General features: G+C 54.8%; 5 protein-coding genes across 5 annotated transcripts; 4 read left to right on the forward strand and 1 right to left on the reverse strand.

Moving 5' to 3' along the window:
• Positions 1–389: 389 nt before the first annotated feature.
• BXZ73DRAFT_100983 (uncharacterized protein) lies at positions 390–2,589 on the forward strand (the record flags this gene model as incomplete). Its single annotated transcript, XM_048014747.1, has 22 exons — positions 390–496; positions 551–629; positions 686–699; positions 760–801; positions 858–914; positions 967–976; positions 1,035–1,052; positions 1,109–1,134; positions 1,185–1,210; positions 1,261–1,295; positions 1,348–1,372; positions 1,433–1,444; positions 1,502–1,517; positions 1,576–1,618; positions 1,676–1,776; positions 1,824–1,867; positions 1,922–1,934; positions 1,985–2,012; positions 2,065–2,122; positions 2,171–2,195; positions 2,251–2,377; positions 2,449–2,589. The coding sequence occupies 22 exons, from the start codon at positions 390–392 to the stop codon at positions 2,587–2,589; spliced, it is 1,047 nt and encodes a 348-aa protein (XP_047878320.1).
• A 655-nt stretch (positions 2,590–3,244) lies between these two features.
• Positions 3,245–4,498, forward strand: BXZ73DRAFT_100984 (uncharacterized protein; the record flags this gene model as incomplete). The annotated part of the gene is made up of 3 exons (XM_048014748.1): positions 3,245–3,392; positions 3,494–3,970; positions 4,023–4,498. 3 exons carry the CDS (start codon positions 3,245–3,247, stop codon positions 4,496–4,498), a joined length of 1,101 nt encoding a protein of 366 aa, XP_047878321.1.
• Positions 4,499–5,551: 1,053 nt separating this feature from the next.
• On the reverse strand, positions 5,552–7,542 carry BXZ73DRAFT_46268 (iron permease; the record flags this gene model as incomplete). The annotated part of the gene is made up of 8 exons (XM_048019662.1): positions 5,552–5,929; positions 5,988–6,083; positions 6,142–6,410; positions 6,460–6,716; positions 6,767–6,875; positions 6,928–6,970; positions 7,026–7,168; positions 7,218–7,542. 8 exons carry the CDS (start codon positions 7,540–7,542, stop codon positions 5,552–5,554), a joined length of 1,620 nt encoding a protein of 539 aa, XP_047878322.1.
• A 664-nt stretch (positions 7,543–8,206) lies between these two features.
• On the forward strand, positions 8,207–9,827 carry BXZ73DRAFT_100986 (uncharacterized protein; the record flags this gene model as incomplete). Its single annotated transcript, XM_048014749.1, has 5 exons — positions 8,207–8,221; positions 8,625–8,751; positions 8,814–8,833; positions 8,893–9,048; positions 9,084–9,827. The coding sequence occupies 5 exons, from the start codon at positions 8,207–8,209 to the stop codon at positions 9,825–9,827; spliced, it is 1,062 nt and encodes a 353-aa protein (XP_047878323.1).
• Positions 9,828–10,214: 387 nt separating this feature from the next.
• BXZ73DRAFT_46204 (uncharacterized protein) lies at positions 10,215–10,829 on the forward strand (the record flags this gene model as incomplete). The annotated part of the gene is made up of 2 exons (XM_048019652.1): positions 10,215–10,472; positions 10,506–10,829. Coding segments are annotated over 2 exons (582 nt in total), but the record flags the coding sequence as incomplete, so codon positions are not given.
• Between the last annotated feature and the right edge of the window lie 7,287 nt (positions 10,830–18,116).

The following is an 18,116-nucleotide window of genomic DNA, read 5'->3' on the forward strand; positions in this document are numbered from 1 at the left end:
GTCATGGAAGCTCGTGCTGTATGCAGCACATATACATCTCACGCTTTCGCGTCGCTGATTCAGTTCGCCTCCTGACTGCGGTGTGGCGTGCTCTCCGTATGCCAAGACCGGATCTAGATGATTGACTCAAGCTTTATGCAACGAAGCAATGTCTCGCGATCCTGTCCACCGCCTTCGCGACATCGCTCCACTCGATGGTGCCGCCCTCCAGCGTCCGCAAGTTTCTTCGTTAGTGCTTCTGTCATGTGAACGAACTTAATCTTTGTTCGAAGGTCTCGTCATAGCCTCGCGCTAATGTGTCCGGTGACACTGCTTAAGAGGCGGACTCCCCGCACTTCCTCTGACCTTGACCCGCAGTTCCCTTCCCTCACACGAGTCACCAAAGCACTATGGATGGAATCCCCACAAATTCATCGCAGTCGGAACTTGAAATCATTCGACAGACCGTCCAGGAAAATTATGGATCGATCATGATTGGGACTTTTATTGGGCTTATGTACGTCTATTCTGAGATCTGCTCTCTGTAACGCTGACGTGCATTCGTGGTCAGTCTATATGGTGTTTCACTACACCAAGCATTTCGATACTGGATACTTCATCCCACGGACGGGTATGCCATCCGGTCTATCGTGCGTACTCTCTCTAATTTTCTGAACCTTAAACAACGCTCAATGCTGTTTGTAAGGTCGTGTCGCTATGGTAAGAATCGCAGCATGCATCAGCACTTACGCCGCCGAGCTGACTTCCGCGTTCATTAAGCTTTCTTGAAACTCTCCACTCAATCGCGACAATGCACACCTGGTAAGTACGCCTCCTCGTCAGATCGATAAAGCCTGAGTCTTACTTGACTGCGGCAGTTACCACTATCTGGTCACTGGATATTTCAATCCCGGCGGACTCGCGTCTACTGTGTGGTGCGTTGCTTCGTGAAATTTCTAGGATAAACTTTATTCAATGTACTCTTAGGTCCTTGACAGTATGTGTCACGCTTACTTGGGGTATTACCCAGATGCTGACGACGCAATTACTTGCAGATTGCGTTTGGAGTCTCGGTATGGATACTTCTTCCTCCGCTGTTTCATATTCCAAATCAACATGATGCCCTCAGAGTCTCATCGCTATCACAGCTCAGCTGTAAGGAGTCTTTTGATTTATAGTCCGGGTGTTATTGAGATGATATCTAGCTTCTTTGCGAGACGAGTCAGCCTCAGTCCGTATCTCGCACTTTAAATATTGGGTAATGTGCTCACAGTCACACAGTCTCCCTGAAATACAAGATGTTGGCGTTGCTAGCGGTACGTCCCGTATTCGCGATGCATTACAACGCGTGGTTAGATTCTGGCACAGGGAGTACTACTGCTCGTCAAGCTGGGTAACTTCGAATTTCTTACCCAATGACGTCATTGCTTACTCAATGGCTTCCCTCACAAAGCTGGCAGCATAGGTATGTCCTCTGATCCTAAATTTATATTGGACCAGCGCGCTGAAAAAATGAGGCTAGCGTACACAATCCGCGGGTATGTGCACGAGAGATTCCGCACTCTTCAGGGACTGGGCTCACGAACCTATCTCTAGGTTTACATCCTCCAGGAACGACATTTGGGAGATGGAGAACCAGGTACGCTTGTCTGCTGGGTTGTAATTTCATGTCACTCACATGATAGCGTTTTGTCAGTGGATTCCTCAACTCGCTCTTGGTGCAGCGACGGTCGCAGATGTATTGCTTTCCGGATCACTTTTCTCGGTGATATTCAAGAGCAGCGCTGGCCACGAACGGTAGGCATATCGCTCGACTTCGAAAGTGTACACTAATTCCGCTCTAGATCGTCTTGGCGCAGTGCGATCATAATTTTTGGGATCAATACCGGTGCGTCGCTGTGTATTAGTGCACGCGTAATTCGGCTGATCCACCGAATTCTAGGCCTTCTCATCCTGTAAAACCGTTGTCATAACCATCGGCTTCCATGCTGATGCACGTTCGCAGAATTTTCGACCTCACATGCTTCGTTTTGGTACGCTGTCCGTGGCTTGAGACAAAGACATATCTGACCGATTTCGCCTCAGGCACTGGCCAAACCCAACAATGGCTACTGGGGAGCGATCAATATCGTGACTGTCAGGCGTGAGTCGGAAGTTTTCATCCTCATCCTCACTCTCTGATCTATTGCAGTTTACGCAAACACTCTTTTCAGCGTGTACGTATACACGATCTCATCGATCGCCGGGAAGTGCTGACTGTCGCAAATGCAGCCTCAATTCGCGCCATATCCAGCTCAACCGTCACATCGACCTTACAAGTGACACACATCTCCTTCGCGGCAACATCTTCGCGCGAGCGAACATGCTCGCCACTGCAGAGCGTTGGAACGTCCCTCAGGTGAGCGCGTATGACCAGGGTGGCTCGTGTTGGATTGCTGATGGGTTTTGATTTTCCGCACACCATATCAGACGAAGAACGACGCGCCCTCAGCGGCCATCGATATCAGGGTTACAACGGGGAATGAACGGTTTCTCGATGGGGGGAATTTCGCAGGCGTCGTGTATAAAGACCGGGGGGACAGGAAGCCCGCTGCGGTGAATGAGTTGTGATGGGCGAGACTGGCGTTCGGAGCGGCACTGTTCGTGCAAGACTGCCTGTTTGAAGTTATATATATGCTGAGAGTTTCCACCACGTTGTAGTACTCCGCGAGTGGCAGTGGACGTGGCGCCGAAAGTTTCTCATCTGAAATGTCGTCCCATTCGAAAGGACGCGTAGGAATCCATGCTTATGGCGGCGGACGTATCGAGCGGGCTGCTGCCACCTGCTGGCAATAAGCAAGCATGGCAGGCGTCCGAGGCGTACGGGGCCTGGAATCCACCGGGGCGGTACGGACCGGCCCCCGCCACCCGCCGTTCTCCTTTTCTGTATTAGCGTAGGTTAGCGTAGACGCTCTCTCCTTTGATCCACCACGTCCTCCGCCTCGTCTTTCTCTCTCCCCTTGTTTTCAGCCTTCTGGACCGTGCCGTTCCTTATGTCTACTCCATCCACTCCAACCCCTTGCCACATGGCAGCGTCTTCCTTCAGCAATCATTCTCTCGGCGTCCTCGAGCCATGTCACGGTTGGGCCTGAAGGCGGTGAGTTGACTCCTTCCAATCCTCGCATAGCACGACACCTGTCAGTGCGTTGTAACCTTATCACAACATCCCTTGCACAGGGCTACGTTGTCCACCGCTGCTCGAGGACGAGATAGACTTCCGACGACAATGTCCACCGAAACGACCCTCATCGACGACTCGGATCCCGTCGTGCAGTATCAAGCTGGGTGGATGCCGGACTCAGGAATCATTGGCGTGTATGGAACCAGGCATGGAGCGGCTGCAGCGCCGCTGGAGGTCCGGCTGCCGTTCTCAGGTGTGTTCGCACCTTGCTCCTCCGATTCCCCGTCTCATCCCTACATCCATCCCTTATACGAACCCTTCTTGTCGCGATTCTTCGAATTCGTCTCCACATAGGGACAGGAGTTCAAGTGTTCGGACAAGTCGGACCGTCCTCTCTGTACGGTCAACCGACGACACAGTACGCCGTAGACGGCAAGAAAATCAGCACCTACACCGCGCCGTTCACCCCCACAGACACCACAAGCTACAACGTCTCATTCTTTGCGATGCACGGGCTTAACGCCGCGGACCACGAGCTTGTTATCACCACCACCAACGGGACTGCGCCGAACACCTTCTGGCTCGACTTCTTTCTCATCGACGTACCCGCAGGGGGCACCGTTCCCAGCTCCACTGCTTCGTCGACGACTTCGACTTCGGTCTCCGCTTCGCCAGCGGCTTCTGCAGATGTTGCGCCGGGCGTTACAGGGGGCAAGAAGGACATCGCCGCCATCGTCGGCGGGGTCCTCGGCGCGATCGTTTTCCTCCTCCTCCTCTCCGCTGTGTTCTACCTGTGGACCCGTGTGAGGAAGTTGACTCGTGCTACAAGTGGTGAGTCCTTCGACGGTTGGTACGCATTCATCTTCCCAATCATCGCATGCAGATCCACGCCATGTCGTTCCGTCCGATATCGACGATGCAAAGTACCCCGAGTCGTCTTCCTCACCAGTCCCTCAAGAGACCTTTGCGCATCCTCCTACCTCACCCATGGGTGTCACTGTCGCTGCCACGACGCCAATCGCGGGCTCTGTTCTCCACGACCGCTCACCCGAACCATCGTCCCCTTCTCCTGATGGCCCCGCTCCGCCCACAGCCTTGCCGTCCTCAGCATCCCTCGAATCCGATGCTGATGTCCTTGCGCCGCACACGGAAGTCTCCCGCGCGCATTGGTACGCCGCGCCGGAGCTGCAGTCACGGGCGCAGTCTCTCCTCAGCGTATTCTCCGCCCGTAACAGCCCTCGTCCCACCGGCAAGGTGTCCAGCCCGGGAGAACCCGCACTGGAAGGTGGCCCTGTCGTGGACTCGGGTTTGCGGCAATACAACGAGCCGATGCTGCCTCCTGCGTATACTGCCGACTGAAGGTGGAGTGAGGGTTGTTGAGAGTCTTAAGCGTCCGTTAGGATATCGCGGTCGTGATGTACGTATGCTTCTCCGACTACGTTATGACGTACTTTATGTCCAGCCCCCGTGTCTTCGTGACTGCCTCAGTCAGCTTGAATCGCCTGCGCGACTCGAGGAGTGTCTTGTCGAGATCGAGGAGGTTCGAGTGAAGATCGTTGGCGTTGAAGAAGATCTAACAAAATCGACTAGACGTGTTCCGAAGACCTGGAGAGGGAAATTCAACGGCAGCGGTCTCAAATCACCGAGGCCACCCAGTCCTGTGCTTCACGACGTCACCTCCGAGCTCATACCGCAGCTGCGTACCGCTCAGCACCTCCGACTGCGAATACCTTCGGAGACCTCGCCCGCGACCTAGAAGCGCACGAAGCCCACATCGACCGCGCGCGGGGTCGGCGCGAACACGGCTTGATCAGCGCCCACCAAGACTTCCCCGGCACAAGCGACCGCCGACGCCGACGAGCGCTGCGCTCGGTCCGCGCGCGCGATCATACGACCTTCGCCGAACCCGCCGCCGCTCCCATACGCCCACTGTTCTTGTGCGTGTGCGTGTGGCGCGCTCCCGCGCCGGCGGAGGAAAGCGTCGTCACGCCTCTCCACGCCCTGGACCATCTCCGCCGGGACCTTGTGCTCGGCGCCGGGCGCGACTTCGCAGAGGGCGGACTGGTTGCGGTGGTCTCGGGAGCTGTCGACCCGTTCCTTCTTTCCGATGCTTGCGAAGGCCGTCATCAGATAGCGCGTGAGGGATTCACACACGTACACACGACTCGGCACGCCTCCCGAGGGTGGGTAGGTGCACGCGACAGAAAACATGGTCATTCACGGGAGCAGCAAGTGGAAATCACGACAAGATTCCGCCTGAGAGGATTTGCAGTGTCGTTCAGTGTATGATAGCATTGAATAGCGCACGACGCCAAGATGCCCGTGTAAACATACACTCCACAAACATACATAGAGACCCCGAGACTGGCTGTAGAGCAGGATCGCACACACGTATTCATGTCAATACTAAGGCTAATGGTCAGTCAGCCCACTCGTGGACCCCGCTGTACCACCCTCAAGCTCACAATCCTTCGTTTCGTCCTTCTCCACATCGCCATTCTCCAGTCCGTACGTTTCGTCCTTGTGCTGCTGCATCGGCACCTCCCGCATGAGGGCGACGCTGAGGGCGCCCGCGGCGCAGAAGCCGAGCATCGCCTTCCACACGGTCGCCATGCTCGCCGCAAAGGCCGCACGGACCTCGTCGCGGAGCGGCTGGGGGATCGCGGGGATCGCGGGGATCGCGGCGTAGGCGATCTCGACCCCGGAGGGGAAGGCGAGGAGGAAGTCGGCGGGCAGGCTGGACTTGAGCTCGTTCTGGAGGATGGCAGCGGAGATGGCGACGCCCCAGGTCTGTGCACGGAGCGAGTGTGACTAGCTAGCAGGGGCGGTGCGTCGAGGAGGTACGCACCTGAGCGAACGTGCGGGAGAAATTGTAGAAGGCGAGGGCGGAGGCGGCGCGGGACACAGGGAGAGGCGCGAGGATGGGGTAGACGGTTGTTGCCCACTGCGGGTCGCGTCAGCTGGAGAGACTCTAGGCACAGACGTGGAGGGGTGGTGCGTACGATCACACCCAGACCCATGGCCGTGATGATCTGGAAGCCGACCCACTCGCCGGTGGACGAGTCCGCTTTGAGGAGCGTGAGCAGGCCGAAGCCGATGAGGAGCAAGGCCCAGCCGATCATATTTGCGGGCCGGTACTTTTTCATGACCCTGACGAGCACTCCGAAGAAAATCGCGAAGGGCGACAGGATGAACGCGGTGGGGAAGATGTCGACTGAAGACCGGATAGGCGAGGCGTCCTTGCAGGCCTGGAAGTATACGGGTAGGTAATCTGTCGACAGGGTCAGCAGCGCTTGAGGACGCAAATGTCCAGAACCCACAGATAAGAGCAATGCTGACAATCCCATGGAAGAAGGTGCCGATATAGCCCGCGAGACTGGTGCGGTTCGCGAGGATGTCGAGGGGCAGCGCCGGATGCTTCGCGAAGAACGCCTCGTAAATGAAGAAAAGGAAGATAAGGAGAAAGCCGAGGATGAGTGGCGCGAGGACGTGCGCAGAGGTCCAAGGATAGCGAATTCCTCCCCATGTGAGCGCAACCAACGCGAGTGTCGTGCCGGCGATGATAATGAAGTTGCCCCTGAGCGTGTGGAGTCAGCTTTCGTCGCAGTTGGTGAATAATATGCATACACGAAGTCAATGCGCGCTATTTTCTCGCGCACAGTACCTTCTGGAGTTCGGACGCGGAGGAATATCATGGCAAGGAAGAACGCGATACCGGCCAGAGGAAGGTTCAGATCTGGACACACGATTGTCAGATGTGGTCGGGGGCACATCGAAGCGATACTCACAGAACAGCCACCTCCACGTAACCTTCTGCGCAAACGAACCACCCTGTTAAAGGGGTAAGCTAATCGAGCACCGCGTCGACTTGGAGGCGATGGCATACGATGACAGGCCCGACACCAGCTGCAAATGCCCAGGTGAGCACGAGCAGACCTTGGTAGAGACCGCGTTCGGCCAAAGGAATGAGGTCCGACGTGATGATTGTTGCCAGGTTGATGATCCCTCCCCCACCAATACCCTGCACCGCTATAGAACACGGTCAGCAAACGAGTTCAAACGCAGGTCGAACACTCACTCCTTGCGGCAATGAGCCAGTGCATGTTTTGAGCAGTGGCACAGAGAAGACTGCCAAGAAAGAAAAAGCCGACGCAGGCGAGCATGATCGGACGGCGACCGATGATATCCGCAAGCTGGCCGGTGAAGGGGAGGACGGCGGCCGCAGCAAGGTTGTAGGCAGCACCAACCCAGACGAATTCCTCGCCTCCGTTGAGGTCTTTGGTGATCGTCGGAAGCGCAGTGGACACGGCGGTGACATCGAGAGCGCTGAGGAAGTTGCAGACGACGACGGAGGTGTAGGACAGCCAGAAGACAGAGCCCTTGGGCTTGGATGTGGAGGTCATTTTGGTTGAGAAGTCGAATCAAGACGGAAGTGGGCAGGAAGATGGACGCGCGGGTGGACACGAGGATATAGAAGACGAGAAGTGAGCCGAGGGCACCGTGTTTTCGGGGGCTCGGCATTTCCTGGGGGACTGACTCGCGTGCTCCGGACGACTGAGCGCACAGAGGCGATGAGGAGGAGAAGCAGGGAAGGGGTGGCGAGTGATCATCGGGCGGAGTCTCAGATCCTGAACACGAGTCAACTTGCGCTCGTGCGCGCGGGGAATCTCACGCGCGGTTGCAGGACCCACAATTTGAACGCTCGGTAGCCGTCTTCTGTTTGATGTGGCATGATGACACTGCAAAAATTGCAGACGTTGGCCAATTTCAAGCCTCCTTTGGAACCATGGACTTACGGCTTGAGGTGACATCTGTCGGGCGGTATGCGTTTACCATGTCATAAAATCACGGTGGCCCCACACTCACAAGCGGCGGCGGCAGCGGTTGTAGGCAGTTGGGAGAACATATGCGTCTGTGAGCTGGCAGAAGAGATTAGATTCGGCGCTTCGGCGCTTATGTGTAGGCACGTGTACCACAGAGCGCCAACGCTGCCGCCCTGTCGGACGATCGAGCTGCTTCGATCACATCAGGAAGGGGCTCAGCGCATCCCCAAACGCAGGGAGCGGCATGTCATGGACAGAGGTATGTGTCAGTGTGCACATTAACCGTGTAGTGCGTTTCCCTGCGGTGTCACTTGTTCTCACATGCATGTTAGGCTCTCAGAGGACACAGCTACGTAGTGCGAACCAAATGTCACGCGCATTTTGAAGCGCTCTGATTCCTAATCACCGATCGGCATACCTTAACTCCGATCGGCCTTGCTCACTAATATTCTAGTGTATTACTCATATTACTGTACTATCTTTAGACACACCTCGACTAATATATAAGCTGAGCAGACTCTGGCTTAAACCCCAGTGTTTACTTGGTACATTCTCACCTGAACTCCCTCGCTCTGAGCTCGCGCCGGCCCTAAGGCGTATCATAAGTAAACACTGCACCAACTCGCCTCTTCGACGCACCGTCTCGGTCGCCAACCGCGGAGCCCTCCTTCCTCATCACCTTCACCTCTCTCGACACCACCCTCCTACCTCTCAACAACGTCGACACCGTCTCGGTCGCTGACACCACCCTAACCCTACTCAAAATCTACCCGACTCAGAACCCTGCCTGTACGTATCCGATTGCAGACCCCTACATTCCCTTTCCTCGCCCCTACGTACACACGTGGCAGACAGTCCTGTGGACAGCCGTGTTCGGGAGACCCCACAATCGCGTGCGGTAAAACCGTTGCTTACGTACCCTGCCCCTAGTGTATGTTCGACGACGAAAGCTGCTGGGACTCGCTGCTCGACGACCTGTACCCCGAATACCCGATCCCCGACTCGCCAGCACGCTGGAGAACACCGACGCCACCAACGGAGGAAGCCGAAGAAACCAACTTCGGAGAGAAAGAGCCCACCGAGCACGTCGACGAGACGCGCAGACCCAAACACTTGCCGAGGTCACCGATCACACCTTCGGCGACTCAACTACCCCTGTTCCTGCCGTCCGCATCACCGTCACCGAAGATCGTCCCTACACGCGCCAGATCAACATCGGTGGTGCTGAGTTTGACCTCCGACTCCGACTCCGAGAAATCGACGACGAGTACGAAGCACTCTACGGCGAACCCCCAAGCCGAGAAGAGTCCACCGTCCCCGATTCCGAGGCCGTCCCGTCCCTTCCGATACCGATCTTCGCGAGCACCTTCCCCACCTACCACTCAACCCTCGCGGAACGCGCTCGCACCGACATCGACGGAATCAATTATTGTCACGGGTTACGGCACATCCGAGCACCCCTATACAATTTCCGACCTGAGCACCGACAATTCTTCTTCCTATCGCACTACTTCGAGGACGGAGAAGTCGAGCCACGGTCGTGTGCCATTCAACCCTGCCCCCATCGTCGATCGTCGGAACGAAGAAGTCTTCTCTACGCGCCTCCAGGATCATTCCTCTATCCTCCTCGCTCCATCACCCCGGACCCCGCTCCCATCTATCCAGAGCCTAACGAGGAACCCACACCTCGTTACGAACAACAGGAGTCCTGCCCATCTCTCGAGGAGTTCGACAGAGCGCGAGACAACGACTGGTGCGGCCTCTTGGTCGAACAACGCGAGGAGATCGACGAAACCTTCGACCGCATCTGGAACGACGACGAAGCCCTCGACGCCTGGCTCGACGCCCCCCTACACCACTTCTAAGCCAAGGTGGAGTACCCGTGCCGCGACACATACCACTATCAACAACGCAACCCCGTCACTGGCCAGTGGTCCGACGCACACTTCGATCACGGGACATCTCACTTCTGCGTCGACGATCCGTGCCCCAATAGAAGTCGAAACCAACGACCACTCGAGTCCTTCGAAGAAAACGATACCTATCGGCTCATTCCCGAAGAGGAGCATCGACACGCTGCTCCACGAGGATCGTCCCACCAAGAAGAGGACCCTCCAATCTCGACTCCTCTCCCCGACGCTCCTTCCGGATCAATTCCCGGCTCGTCCCGAAGATCCGCACCCGCTTCCCCGACGACCCGAGCACCTTCCCGAAACTCCAACCGCAGCCCCTCACCCCAACCTCATCACGGCATGGCACAAACAGTCACGCTCGACGCAGCTGGCATCAACGCTCTCATCGGCGTCTTCCAGCAGTTCCAACAACCCCTACCGGCGGCGCTCCACGGGCAGCCGAGGGCGCAAACGGTTCGTGCCTCCGGTCCGAAGCTCCGCGAACCCACCACCTTCGACGGAAAGTTCGAGCACTACCGGGACTGGAAGCACGAGATTACAAACTATGTCGGAGGCTTGGGAGACCATCAAGCGTTCTCTTTGATATTGTCGTACATTGTACCTACGGATTGAGCTGTAACAGTATGGAAGACCCGTTTCATTTCCGCGAACACGAACGCTGCTGGTGCCTGGACGATAGCGGACAAAGCCGCCTTCTGGACTCTCCTAGATACCGAGTTTCTTCCCCTGAACGATAAATACGACGCAATGAAGGCGCTTGAACGTCTTAAACAAAACAATCTACCCGCGCAATCGTTCTACAATGAATGGGAGGATCTCATGACCAGATCAGGAGAAGATAGAACGGCGCAGATCTGGATGTCGACACTACTCCAAGCCTTAAACCCGTACCTAGTCGGACAAGTCTTCAATTCCGGAGTCATTCCGGCCGACTACAACGCTTGGAAGACGCGCATCCTCGCGCTCGACAAAAACTACCGCACGTACGGCATCCAATACGCAACACAATACGGCGCTGGAGCGTCATCTTCGCGCGCGGCACCCGCCCAACCAACCAGACAAACTCCGTACTACCCACCAGCTCGTAACCCATACGTACCACAGACGCAACCTCGCTTCTATCCAGCTCCCGCTCGACAATACGCCCCACCGGCTGGACCACCGCCCCGAGTCTACAACACCTTCGCTCCATACCGTCCTTCGGCTTATCCTCCCACGAACCAACCACTGCAAGCAGGAGATCGCCGAGTACCTACCGGAGTTGTCCATGGAGGTCGCGGACAGGCTATGGACGTGGACAGTTTCAAAACGCGTCCCTGTCGCAAGTGCGGACAACCGCGCACGGCCAAGGGACTCTGCGGAGACATGTGGCACATCCCCAATCGACCAGCCCAGCAACAGGCGCGGAGTTGGATGGTACAGGACACGCGCGAACAATTCATCGCGAGCGTGCAACAGTACCTGATGGAAGAACCAGGGGACTTCATGGAGAACGTCATGGGACAGCCGGAGGAGGTGGGAGATTTGGCCGACGACATCCGAGAAGATAGTCGTCAGGATCAGGACTTCGGGTACCCCCAAGAATACGAGCAGCAGCAGCAGTCTTTTGTCGACGGTTTGAATTAACCACACATAGTTCAAACCCATACACGGCACTCTCAGTTTCGGACTCTTACGAGCACATGTACGATATGACGGACTACAATGTTACCCATGACTTGGCTCACCTCATCCTCACTCATATGCAAAATCCTACTTACCCTACCGTATCGGTACCGGTTTCTTATCCCGCTCCAAATCATGTAACATCACAAACCGAAGAGGCGTCCTCTACGAGGCGCGGTCGACGTGAATCGACGCTTAATTCCTCTTTTACAAATACCAAAAAAATCGAAAAAGAATCTTGTGTGGAGATCCCCAAACCAAAAAACACCAACGCCATTCGCATCATGACCTATGGTCCCAGCTACTTCAAGGTAGTTCGAGGAACTGGTCATCGACGACAACTCGATGTCCCTGTTATGATCACGAACCCAGAAACAACTCAGCAGTATGACGTCAAAGCCCTGTTAGACACAGGTTGCACTGGTTCTTGCGTTCATCGAGACTTCGTTACACGAGCAGGACTCACCACAAAACCATTCGATCAAGCGATCGACGTCTTCAACGCCGACGGATCACCAAATACTGGAGGACGTATCACACATTACGTAGAAGCTATCATGCAGATCGGAGATCACCGAGAACGAATCCCGTTCTTAGTCACCGACCTTGGCAAAACAGACTTGTACCTTGGACATGACTGGGTTGAGCATCATAACCCGTCAATCGATTGGAAGACTAAAACAATAGACTTCAATCGCTGTCCTACCACTTGTCAGCATGTAGTAACACCAAACGAGCGCGTTTATGCACTGAACGTTCGCTCGTATCTCCAATCTCGATCTATACAGATCAGACGATCCTCGGCTCCGGGACATTTCATGGATACCTTACCCGGTGTAAATCCTCTCTCGTGGGGTCAGCCTGACCTCACAGAAGACTTCTCGAAGGAAGCAAAGCGAAAGTTCGAAGAAACCTTCCAGCGCGTAGTACCAAAGCGTTACCAAGACTTTCGAGATGTCTTTGAAGAAGCTGGTTTCGATCAATTGCCCGATCATCGCCCCTACGATCACGCAATCGAACTCACCGAAGGATCGAAACCATACTGCGGAAAGTTATATTCTATGTCCCTAGATCAGCAGAAGTCTCTGGAAGACTTCATAGAGGAGAACCTGAAGTCAGGACGGATTCGTCCATCCAAGTCACCTTGGGGAGCGCCATTCTTCTTTGTTAAGAAGAAAGACGGAAAGCTACGACCAGTTCAAGATTATCGTATGCTTAATTCAATGACGAAGCGCAATGTCTATCCTCTTCCCTTGATGACAGAGCTATTCGATCAGTTAAAAGGAGCTCAATACTTTACGAAGTTTGACATTCGTTGGGGCTACAACAATATACGCATGAAGGAAGGAGACGAAGAGAAAGCAGCATTCCTAACCAATTTAGGACTCTTTGAACCTTTAGTCATGTTCTTTGGCCTTACGAACTCTCCCGCTACTTTCCAAACTATGATGAACGATCTATTCCGAGATCTCATCCTGAAAAGAAAGTTGATCGTATACCTCGATGACATCATCGTTTACTCTGTTGATCTCGAAGATCACCGTCGCACCGTCCGAGAAGTCCTTCAGATCCTACGAAACAACAATCTTACGTGTAAACCCGAAAAATGCGAGTTCGAAGTCCAGGAAACCGAATATCTGGGACACATCATCACGCCCGGTGAAATACGCATGGATCCTAAAAAGATTCGTGGAGTAACCGATTGGCCAGTACCACGCAACAAGCGAGATGTTCAAAGTTTCCTCGGCTTCGCAAACTTCTACTGCCGCTTCATACAAGGGTTTTCTAAAATCGCCGGACCCCTGAACCGACTCACCGGACTTAATGAATGGAAATGGACAGACGAAGAACAATCTGCCTTTGAAGGGATTAAGCATGCGATCACCCATGCTCCCGTCCTCGCTATTCCAAATGACGACGACCCCTTCAGAGTAGAATGTGACGCCTCGAACTTCGCGCTAGGAGCTGAGCTCGCGCAACTTCAGAACGGACTATGGAAACCAATCGCGTTTCTATCACACTCTCTTAACCCCACCGAGCGCAATTACGAGATTTGGGACCGAGAAATGCTCGCGGTTATGACTGTGCTACGTGAATGGCGACACTTCCTACTCGCTTCACGTCAACCATTCGAGATCCACAATGATCATAAGAATCTCGAATATCTGCGCAAACCACAAAAACTTAACGACAGACAAGGTCGTTGGGTTTCTGAGCTCTTGGACTACAACTTCAAGCTCGTACACAAGCCCGGTCGCTCCATGGGAAAACCAGATGCTCTCTCACGACGAGCGGATCACGCCGTAGACGTTCCAAAAGAAGACACTACATTCCTTAAACCACAATGGTTTGCGGCAATCGCCGCGGTTCACGGGACCGAAGGAATAAAACAAATGTGTCTTAAACACGTTGAACTCTACGATCGCTCTGTGATTGAAAAGCTGGGCCAGAATGATGAATTCGAACAAGCCGAGGACGGCTTGGTCTACAGGAGGGGTAATTTGGTCATTCCGAACCATCTGGAAACACGCGGACACGTAATCGCTGCACATCACGATACGATCACGGCGGGACACCCAGGTGCACAAAAAACTCAAGATCAGATCCAGAGGTTCTACTGGTGGCCATCCTTGCGAAAAGACGTTCGAACATACGTTGCAGGTTGCCAGAAGTGTCAAACCGCCAAAATTGATCGACAACCACGTGCAGCACCGCTGAATCCTAACCCCATCCCCGAACGAAACTGGCAGTACATCTCCATGGACTACATGACCGGACTTCCCACGTGCAATGGTTACGACGCTATACTCGTCTTCGTAGACATGAAGTCAAAAGACTACATTGCAATCCCCTGTACCAAAGACATAGACTCGGTTGGCCAAGCCAATCTATTCATAGAACACGTATACGCACAACAAGGTTTACCCGATAGGATCTGGTCCGATCGAGGACCCACACTAGTCTCTACGTTCACCAAAGATCTATACCGAAAACTTGGGATCAAAGGCAATCCCAGTACAGCCTATCATCCCCAAACCGACGGTCAAACAGAACGTATGAACCAAGAGATCCAAACGTATCTCCACATCTTTGTTAACCACCGACAAGATGACTGGGTACATTGGTTACCCTTAGCCGCCTTCGCGTATCGCAACCGAGTTCACTCCGCTACGGGATTCTCCCCTTTCTTCATGACTCATGGTTATCACCCCTACACCGGAGTAGAGACGCGTAAACCTATCCCCAATGAAACTGCTACACAATTCGCCGATCGTATTAAGTCCATCGGACAACAAGCGACGGAAGCAGTACAGGTTGCGCAAGAAGCCATGAAACGGCACTACGATCGACACAAAGGACCCTCTGTTAAGAGTTGGGAATGGTATCCTAGCGCGCCGCGAGCAGGACTCGCGCGTGCGAGGACGGGCGGCTGTTAGCGATGCGGATCGGGCGCATCGAGATCGGACTCACATGGACACGCGTAGATATAGCTCGCGCCCGCGCTCGGCGGGCGCGATCACTCTACCACCTCGCACTACCGTTGTATTCGTCCCCTCAATCTATAGGTTTGGACGAGTCTGACATCGGTGCGATACCTTCTGTCCTTTTACATCTTTTTTGACTCCCCAATCTCACGATTGAGGTCTACTGAATATGAGTCACAGCCCACACTACACAGACCCATTCGCGCCGTTCGCACCCACGACAGAAATGCCCGCGGGTCCGACGCGAGTGCGGATTCCCCACGCTACTTCGTCGCGACCGTCGAGCTCGATTACGGCGCGTGGTGAACGCGTTGCCAGCGCATCGCCATTACGTGCACGAGCTCACGAGTTTGACGAAGACACCTACCGCCCGGCATCCCGAATCCGGGCACCAGGAGCGTCAGTCACGACTCCCCCGTCACCGACGCCCCGACCGCCCACTACGACCGGAGCACTGGCCGTAGGTGAGTACAGTTCCGTCGTGGCCCCCGTACCACGGCGAGATGCATCGTTCTCCCCTTATCACGACTCGATAATGTCGAGTACGCATGCGGGACCATCAATGGACCCCGAGCGTCAAGTGAATACCCCTGTGGCCGAGCGAGCCGTCGCCGTTAGACCGCGGGTCGTGACGTTACAAAATGAACTGAGTGCACAGCGCGAGCAATTGGGCGCGCTGTACGCCAAGTTCGATACATTCGTTACCGACATGAAAGGCGAATTTCTCGACCTCGCTTCACGTTCGAATCGGGTAATGGAGACTACGAATAACGCGCTAGTGGACGTCGATGGTGTTATTAGCTATAATAAACCAATTGAACGCCCCGCGTACCGTAGCCCGAATACTATCGCCCACGATTTGGAAATCGAGAGGCAGCAGATCGCTGAGCGCAACCGGCAACTGGCTGAGCATCGTAAAGAAAACCAGGCACTACGCGAGACGTTGAATGCAATGCACGTCAACGACCCGCTTCGCCCCGTCACTCCCCGAGAACCGGCACCCATGCCGGTGATCAGTGAGCGTGTAGAGCAGGCAAGAGACAGTAGCCATGCGTCGACAAGTTCGGCTATCGCTAGGAGTGCGTCTGGTAGTCACCACAGTTCGCACTCGATGCGGTATCCTACCCAGCCGCCCAGCGACCGGGAGCGTTCGCGACAAATGCCACCTCACATCACAAGCCAAGACGCGCGGTCACATGCACCCGAAAGAGATGCACAACACCGTGCGCCGTCGTCTGAAGACAGGTACCAAGGATACCGGACTGTCTACAACGATAAGCTGGAGCGTGAATTCCAGAGCGTGCGTGCCGGACTAAGGTTCGACGGCGTGTCACAACTACCACCGCAACGTGGTACCAACAGCGAAGCCAGATTTGCGGCGTCGACGGCTCGACTGCGGTATCAGGACCCCAGTGCGAGTCGTGCACCTCATCCCGCGATCGCGCGAACACACGCACCTAGTGGGTACTTCGCATACGGACAACCCGTACTCGCAGTACCCCCCCAGATCGATACCGCACCCGCACCTACCGCACGAATCCCAAGCATGCAGCATTTAGATGCGCTGCAGCAAAGGATCGTGGAGAATATTAGGTATAAGGTCGGGGAACGCGGTCCCCCGCTCCCACATGGAGCGAAGCAGCCCAAACCCGACATGCCTGACAAGTACAATGGTGATGATAATCACCAGAAGTTCGTGTTATGGCTGGACGGGTTTCTCAACTGGCTCCGGGCGTACAATTTGTGCGGCCCAGAGACAGATGAGCATCGCTCACGCCAAGTTCGACTCTGCCTAGAAGGACGAGCAATTGATTGGTGGACACAATCAGTTGACCGTCCTGGCGTGCCACAACTGACGTTTGAAGAAATCATATGCAAGATGCATACGCACTTTGTGCACTCCAACACCGCCGCGAAAGCGACTGAGGAATTCACGAAGTGCACTTACTCTCACAAGAAAGGAGTACTCACATTCGCTTCGGATATACAGCAGCGCGCGAGGGAAATGATTGAGCACCCTAATGAATATGAGATGAAGCTTCGCTTATTCAATGGGCTGCCCGATAATCTCCGCACTTACCTGTCGGTGCACCGTAGCATCACGCCTGAGTTTAACTCATGGCGAGATATTGTGGATAATGCGCGGCAGCTAGAAGAGTCGCTGAGGGCAGCTGCCTCAAATTCGCGCGTCGGCACCTACGGGGCGTCGACAGCCGCTCCTGCAAAGGACGATAACGTCGCCCAAAGTAGCTCGCGAGCGAATGCCAGCATGACGAAGCCAACGTACGACCGCGGACGATCTCAATCGAGAGACCGTGGTCATCACGGCCTCGCAGACCGATCTTCGAGCAAAGGACCACGGCGGGAATACTCTAACAACCGCCGTGATTCTTCGACCTCGAGAAAAGACCAATCAACAAGCAGTAGTGGACGACCACCCACCCCGGGTGTCCGGTCTACAGACAGCAATGCCTGCTATGCTTGTGGCAAGACAGGCCACTTCGCGCGTGACCCAGAGTGCCCCAAGTATAGTGAGACGATGAAGAATGCGACCGCGAAGACCACACGTTTCCACGCCCAACGTATCATTCTTGATGAAGCGGACGAGGATACGTGGGGCGGGTCGCAATATGAGTCTGAATCCGAACACCATGGAGCAGTGAACGCTCCAGAGGAGGAGGATCCAGGCTCTGATGGATCGGAAGTAGTGCGTGCATATTCAATGCGCACACTACCGACCCTACGCATTAGTGCCATGCGCGCAGAGAAGCCACGCACCGAGTATTCGTCGAACATTCGACGGAAAGCAAGCACACCGAGTACGGCTCAGCCGCAACGGGAACCAGGATCGCAGACGTCGCTCTGCGCCCTGGTAAACGTCAACGGTATCGAAGCGTACACGATGTTTGACTCGGGCAGCACAACCGATTGCATATCGCCGGAATTCGCTTATGCCACCCGCGCCAAGCGTATTGTACTCGACGAGCAGATCGTGTTGCAACTAGGGTGTTCCGGTAGTAGATCAAAGATCAACTATGGCACCCGGGTCCCTGTCACTATTGGACCAATCCACGTTGAAGAATACTTCGAC

The sequence above is a fragment of the Epithele typhae genome (genome assembly GCF_022376455.1).
Source record: "Epithele typhae strain CBS 203.58 chromosome Unknown BXZ73scaffold_21, whole genome shotgun sequence".
NCBI classification, from domain to species: domain Eukaryota; kingdom Fungi; phylum Basidiomycota; class Agaricomycetes; order Polyporales; family Epitheliaceae; genus Epithele; species Epithele typhae.